Genomic DNA, 8,009 nt, shown 5'->3' on the forward strand with positions numbered 1-8,009 from the left:
GGAACCTAGTGTAGGATAGCATATTACAGCAAGCAGGGAGGCCCTCCTTCGACCAGAGCATCTGAGTTTAACACCCCATTTTGGCAAACACCCGGCCTCCTGAAGTGCCCTTGAGCAAAACACCGAGCTGAGTCTGACCTCTTACCTTCCCGTGGAGTGGGGCAAGAGAAAAGAGAATGTCTCTACAGGGATCAATAAAGTATCACATTAATATCCATTGTTATTTTCATGTAAAACCTTGGTTTGACTGTTTATCAAAAAAGCATGCAGGAATCGATGTAAGAACCATTACACAACTATGGATAAACGATCAGTTCAATCAGGAGAGACAAGCGAATGAAGTAAAGTAAATGTAGAGGATGTAGTGAAAACTAAGTCTTGTCATGAAAGTCTTTGGGACGCCCGACCCGGCCCTCATGATGGTTCTGCCTGGCCCGGGACGTCTAAGACAAACCACACCATTTTACTTTAATCAAATGAGATGAGCTAAATAGAGCTGGACGTGACGTCTCTTGCCCCGGAAGAGAGTTCCCCATTCATTTTCTCCACAGATATTTAGAAAAAGCCTTATATAACGAGTTTTAAGGCTGGAGCCAACCAAGCCAACTAGTGACCTACTGAATTGTGAGTGGCCATAAAACATTTCACTTGGAATTAAATTTCCGTTCGCCCCCGTTATTTGTCTGTTTGGAGTGATTTTCAATATAATAAATGCTGGAGAATAAGTGTTGAATATGTTTTCTATAATTTATAGTGATAAAATTAGAGGTGACAATATTTTTCTGGCCCCCTGGCAACAATCTGGCTTTCTCATGTGGCCCCCCAGGGAAAATAATTGCCAACCCCTGCAGTAAAGGGAGATTTTGTAACGGCGGGGGCACCAGCCTGAGCAGCGGCAGGATGAATTCCCCCTTAGAGTCCAGACACTGGTGGTGGTGGTGGTGGTGATGACTGATGACTCTGCTGACACTGATCGGCTGGTGAGGCTGATGAGCGATGGAGCTGATGAATCTGAAGCCGATAGATCTGTGAAGACTGGGCGGTGACGGACACAATGGACTAAAGCAGAGCGCTCTACTATTTAAAAAGACAGCAGCAAGAGGATAGGCTAAGAATCGGGCGGATGTCGCTGTGCTATTGGATAGATGTGACCAGCTGACGGTCCCGGGAAATGACAACAAGGAAATGATGAGTCAGCATGCGTGACCGATGTGAATGGAGGGTATGAGACGTAAAACTACAGCACAGGGCTAAGCATGCAAAATATAGTCTTGACTGAACCTTCGATAAGCTCAATGTAAATCAGTAGAATATGGCTGTTTATCATCTGTGCTACTGTAATAGGCTGGCAGCCTATAGGCTGCCTTGAGGAAGCTGGATGATGGCAAATGATAGATAGATAGATAGATAGATAGATAGATAGATAGATAGATAGATAGATAGATAGATAGATAGATGCAACCCACATAAACTTGGCACAAAAGATAGATAGATGTACAGTAACCCACATAAAGTTGGCACAAAATGTTTGGTAACAAACTTGGGTTTGGATGATCATATATCTGCTGTTACTGTATCCTCAGTATAGGTTGAGGCCACATCTCGTCATAGACAGTCCGCATGTCTGGGAACGCCCACAAAATGTTAAACGGCCGGCGCGCGAGTGGGGTAAAACCACCCATATATCTCATGGGCTGACTCACCAAAAGATGGTGCTGCGGCTCTAAACTACGGGTTTGGGGGTTTTAGAGCAGAACACAAGACGTCTGCTCAGATGTGCGTTTACTGCGGTGGATAAATCCCTGATCGTGTCTGCCTGGGCTGGGCTATCAGCTAAATTCTAACTTTGCTGAATGGATAGAACAGGGGAATTTACCCCACCCTGACCCCGCCCCCAGGCTAACCCAGCGTCTATTGTGGGCGTTCCTAGAGCCTGTATGGGCGTTCCCAGACATGCAGACTGTCTCTATTACAGTAAGCCTGTTCATCTCCCTTCACAACACGGTCTCATTTGTAAGGATCCTGCATTTGTGGGCTGAGCAGCACAGCTGATTATGCCAGTAGTGCCAACGTCAAATTGTTCTGCCAATGTCAAACAGTGTCTCCTCCTGTTGGTATTGACTCTATTGTTTTGAGTCGTTTGGGGGATTGGATGATTAAACTCTCTATCAGTAACAATGAACTAACAAAACATATTGGCAATTTTGACACTTCATTCATTGAACACAGTCCAGAATGTGGGAGTAGAGAGAATAGAACGGGCCTGCCAACAGGCCAGACCGCAACGCAATTGAACACTTGTGTGATCAGCTCGGGCGTGCTGTACAGTACGTGCTGCTAGCTAGAGTGACCAACACACCCACGTTGGCTGACCTGCGACGAATCCTGCTTGAGGAATGGAATGCCATCCCACAGCAACATGTGACCAGGCTGGTGACCAGCATGAGGAGGAGGGGCCAGGCTGTTGACGCTGCCTATGGTTCTTCCACCTGATACTGAGTTTCCTGACTGTGTCCAATGAATAATAAAGTGTCAAATTGCCAATATGTCTTGATTGTTCATTGTTCCTGATAGAGTTCAATCATCCAATCAATCCCCCAAACAACTCAAACGGTTAACGGTTATTTCACCAGGATCTTGCTTACCACAGCGGGGATGTTCAGCTATTCTGCTTTATGTACACAGTGTGCATTCAGCAGCATTAATACATAGTATGTCCTGTTTAAAAATAATGCTACATTAAAATTTAAAAAAGCAACAGCCCACACGGGACCGGATATGAACCCCGATCTCACAGACACTAAGGGCGGGTTCACACCAGCCTTGTTTAGTCCGGTCTATCGGACCTTTCCCCTTTAGTACGGTCCGTAGGGTCGGTGCGAACGCTCCTACTCGAACTCTGGTGCGGACTAAAAACCACGCTCTGGTTCGCCTGTGAGAGGTGGTCTCGGTCCGCTCTCAAGCGAACTCTGGAGCGGCCCATTTCTGGTGTGAACCCCACCCGGACTAGTCAGAGGAAGCACGTGATTTTTTGTGTTATTGCCAATGTATACATCCAGTAATTAGGCTATTATGTTATAGCCTATAACAGTGGTTCCCAACCTTTTCCAACTCAGGGCCCACTTTTATGTCTCAAAAATGTTCGCGGCCCACCTCCGACCCCATAAATACAAAGGCCATATAATGCGTTCTCAGAGCACTTTTTTATTGAAAATTGAACATAAAGGACTGAACTGAATACAGGAGAAACATGTTGGAAGCTCCACAGTCACTAACACAGCACCTGTAACATGTTGCAACACCTTCAGTATTACAGTTTTCAAGGAGCTGTCCACACACACACACACATACACACACACGCACACGCACACACACACACACACACACACACACACACACACACACACACACACACACACACACACACCAATCATTCAAGGAGCTGTCCATCAGCACCACACAGATGTCAGAAATGACAAGCAAGGGGCTGTCTGTAACAGGCTAATTAACAAATGATTAATAAATAACGGTATCCTTCAACAATGGAAAAATGCATTCTCATAACAATTTGACATCCAATATCAGATCCAAACAAAATCCAAATATCAGAAGAAAGCCCATTAAATTGATAGGGTTACAAATAAACACAAACCCAATATAAAGATGATGTAAAGATGAAACTTCAATTCAAGCAAAAGCAATAACATCAAAGAAACAAAAATCATACTTTTTCAAGTATGATTTTTCAAAATCTTTCAAAAAAAAAATTGAAAAAAAAAAAAAAAAAATTTTTTTCTCAAAAATCATACTTTTTTGGAAATGATTTGGCGGCCCACTTGCAATACCTTCGCGGCCCACCAGGGGGCCGCGGCCCACAGGTTGGGAATCACTGGCCTATAATATTTCATAATTATATTTTATAGGCTTATTTATTGATGAAAGAAGGGTGGCAACCTTTTTTACGAGTAGCCTCTACAGTCGCCTATGTATTCATTCATTCATTCATTCATGGAGATAGCCCATGGAGATGCTTTTATGATAACACTTTGGCCTTCAGCTATTAGCTTTGGCCAACGTTGTGATTTATGCATGTTTGTGAATGTGAACGTACCTCACTGGTCCCCTTTGTAAGATCAATGCAAACAAGTCGTGGTAAGATTGCATTACAGCCAGCTGTCTTCTCTGATGAGCGCGTCTGATAGCAGAGCGTCTCCCACGATATGCATACATCATTAAAGTATTGAATGCCCACATTCTGACCAGACGTTCATGTTCTCGTTTCGCCAAAGACTGTTGATATGCCTGCTGCCAGATCAAAAGCAACAGCAAAATAACCCGCCCATGATGCTCCATGATGCCGATGGCGATGAGATGACAGCAGCAACGCCAGACCATTGACTGTAGATTCCTGCTAGACAGATGACTAGTGGGAGGGTTTGTTTACTTTTGCCCCGACAAATTGTATGGCCAATAACAGAACGAGATTTCTACCCACGTGACTTTGGTTCGTGTGGGCAGGACTAGTGGATGCGCGCTATGCACACTCTGTTTCTAGGGTGGAGACTCTGGGGACGATGCACCATGGGCGCCACATGTTATGGGATTTATGACATCACTGATGATGTCATGTCTATGACACACATTGATGTCAGGTTTGATGTCACTTCCGTGACACACAACGTGACCGAAATCGTGACAGACAGAGCAGAGGCTGTCGAGCAGGATTCAAAAGCGGGAGCCGTTGAGCAGCGAGGGAGGTCCGGGAACACGGCGGTCGAAGAGGAGAGCGAGGGGGCGACCTTGTGCCTTTGGTACTTTATGCTTGAAACTAATTGAGTAACATTTGTACATAGATACAGATATAGATAGGAACACTGTACCAGGATTCTGTGATTTCCGTCCGTCTCGGCTGCTGCTGAGCAGTGAGTCAGCAGTGCTGCCTGCTTGCTGCCCCAGATCAACGAGGGAATCCAGCTGCTATTCTGGCAAATTATGGCTGTGTGTTCTTTGCACTGCTCTGACATTGGGTCAGCACAGCGAGGTCGGGATCAGCAGTAACACCGTGCTATTTCAGTTTTAAGATGTTTTCTTCTTCTCCTTCTGGGAGATGGTGGAGGGAGGCCGGGGGCAGCTCAGGACAGAGTTCCTCCAGCATCTCTGACTGGCTGCCTAATAGCGATACACTCTAGCTGCGGATTAGAGGGCATGCAATGTTTATGAGGCTCCATTGAGCTGCACTGACCAGCAGAGAGATGAGGTCTGAAATCTCCCCAGAGAAATGAGGACCGGCGTAACAGAAAGACTATTATCAGTCTCCTCCCAGGCTGTAATCATCCCTGGAGGAAAGCCTAAAACTCACAGTTTGCAGGCTGGACGGACTGTGAAGGTGTTTCACTGTACATTTGTATTGCAGAGTGCTCTTAACGATGTTTAAACGGCCCTGTTGATCTGCTCTGCTGCCTGCTAACAACCTCGGCGTGATGATAACGCTTCACTTTATCCCGCTGAAAGAGAACATCCACCCAGAAAACAGAAGCCTTTTTGTGTGTGATCTTGGACCTGTGCAGTCTACATTTGCACCAGAGCAGCTCTCTCCTATAAAGCGAATACGGGGAAACAAGACTCGAATTTGTATTGGAATCAAAAGAAAAGTCATTGAGGTAGTCTGTGATCATAACAAACTGAAGACTGAGATTATGTGTGCTGTTCATAGGTTTCTTTCTTTCTGTCCGTCCATCTTTCATTTTCTTTCTTTGTCTTTTTTATTTGACTTTATAAAAATAAAGAATATTAATTGAATGGGGGTTGATGTTGCTCTTAAAGCCCCCCTCCACTGTATTTTGTCATTTTAAGATATTTCATGTGCGCCACTGTATTTGTTGACAAATTATTTTGTGCTCAAAGTCCAAAAAAGCAGCTGTTGGTAAAAAGGGGTGATGGCATCAGACATAATAACGTGTGATGACTGACGTATGATATACTGGTAATAAAGCATATCGCTTGGTTTCAGGTGACGTCACGTCGAGACCATTTCAGTGGGCGAGACGTGCAGATCAGGCTGGAGGGCAACTAGCCGCCGGCTACATTTGCTACATAGGAAGCGATAGGAAAGCAGTAGCAAAATACCTCTGGTCTGCACTGTTTATGGCTGTTCCAACCAAGGACAAACAAGAGCTACTTTAGAATCGCTACAGCACAAACAAACAAGTTAAAAAAAAAAAGTGTGGCAACTGATCGGCTGCGTCTTTGTTTTGACACGTCGCCTGTTAAAATGATAATGACACTCATAGTTAGAGATTGATATTTGACAACAAAGAATTGGTTTCTGTATCCGACTTGATGCTTGGGCTTTTGATGTGATTGGTATCGCCCGCACATGGATAAAATATTGTATCCCCCAAAATCCAGGCAGGTTAAGAAAAGCCTGGAGCTTTTACCTTCAACAATGATGTATTTTCCAAAAGGGAACAACAGTCAACCTTCAGACATAGAAGAAAACATCATAGATGGCTCAAGAGCCATCAAATAAATAAAGGCAAATTAATTATTTTCCAAATGATCCCAGTGATTAGTTGTTAGCTAGGAGTTACTGTAATACCCTGTTTTGTTGTTCTTTTCTTTTCTTTTCTTTCCATCTTCCATATTTTTCCATTATTTACACTGCACCCATTTTGGGGTGACTGAACATTGCCACAGGCTAAGATATTTATAGCATATAATATTATAGCATATTGTAAGATAGTCACATATGTTCTGCAAGTACCAGTCTGATATTTATGGAACCGCATCTTGAGTAGAAATTGCTGAAGTCAGAAAATTTTAAAATGATATTTTAAATTATTGTGTCATACACTTTTCATGTAGTTACACACGGATCGTTTGCCACTCTTGTGATGATTGTCCTGCATCATTTTCTATTATTTGTACATTTGCTTAGCACTTGCTTGTTGCCTGAAGGCGTAGGGGGGGATGCACAGCTGATCCTAGCATGGTCCTGAAGGCATAGGGAGGGATGCACAGCTGATCCTAGCATGGTCAATTGGTTTTTACACCCTTCTCAGCCCCAGTCTAGCTTTTCTCCAGCATGTGATTCACCATGTGACGGATTCTCATCTGCAATATCACAAGCTCATGGTTCATCTCCGTGCGCTAAATTCACCAGAGGCGCTCCGATTGTGACCAACAGATCTGTCCTCTTTCATGCTATTAGGCGTGTGATTTATGACGAATGAATAATTGACAGCAAACAGCAAATCACAGAATCCTGGCGTACTCAGGCCATTTCACAGTGCTGCTCAATAGATTGATGATGCAGTGCTGCGGGCACGCAGAGATTGTGCTGTCATCTCTCACTAACAGCCACCAACGTGCCTGCAAGACAGCCATTACCAGCCCCGTTGTGCAGTGTTCCAACAGCAGGGGGGCGCTGTGTCGCTCCCAGGTGTGATTTGTGTAAATGTGAGCAGGGAGGAGGGTGTCGCCCGAAAACAGCAAGGGTGCTGAGTCAAGTTAGATTGTGCGCGTCGTTTTCTCCTTCCTGCGCTGGTTTCATTAAGTGAAACGGAACACTGATTCCAGCACGGGCTCCCCTGCACGTCCTTAACGGATGACAAAGGAAATCCAAAAGAAATAATATGCTGTGCTTGAGTTGAGACCGTCCCTGCTGGAAGTGACAACACATCTCTCTGGTTCTCTGTCTTCCTGTCTGTTGTCCGTGTCCTCCTGTCTGTTCCTTTGTGTTTTCTAGGTGATAAAGCTGCCTCCTGTCTGTTCCTTTGTGTCTTCTAGGTGATAAAGCTGTCTGTTCCTTTGTGTCTTCTAGGTGATAAAGCTGGCATTTGAGGAGTTTGACCTGGAGAGAGGATATGACACGCTGACAGTGGGAGACGGAGGAAAGATAGGAGACACGCGGCGGGTTCTCTACGTGTAAGCAGCATTTAAATACTGAACTTTCATTTCATTCATAATTATTATTATTATTTACAAACAATATATGACATGCTGATGAT

At 44.5% G+C, this 8,009-nt stretch overlaps 1 protein-coding gene across 1 annotated transcript in view; it reads left to right on the top strand.

The window, feature by feature from the left end:
* The window catches only part of LOC310788810 (CUB and sushi domain-containing protein 1), a gene marked incomplete at its 3' end in the record, with an annotated part of 351,287 nt that overhangs the window by 179,102 nt on the left and 164,176 nt on the right, over positions 1–8,009 (top strand). The window contains 1 exon segment of the mRNA XM_083650384.1: positions 7,823–7,926. Coding sequence (XP_083506510.1) covers positions 7,823–7,926 — 104 coding nt within the window.

The sequence above is a fragment of the Poromitra crassiceps genome, assembly GCF_964638095.1.
Source record: "Poromitra crassiceps genome assembly, chromosome: 14".
In the NCBI taxonomy this organism is placed as follows: domain Eukaryota; kingdom Metazoa; phylum Chordata; class Actinopteri; order Beryciformes; family Melamphaidae; genus Poromitra; species Poromitra crassiceps.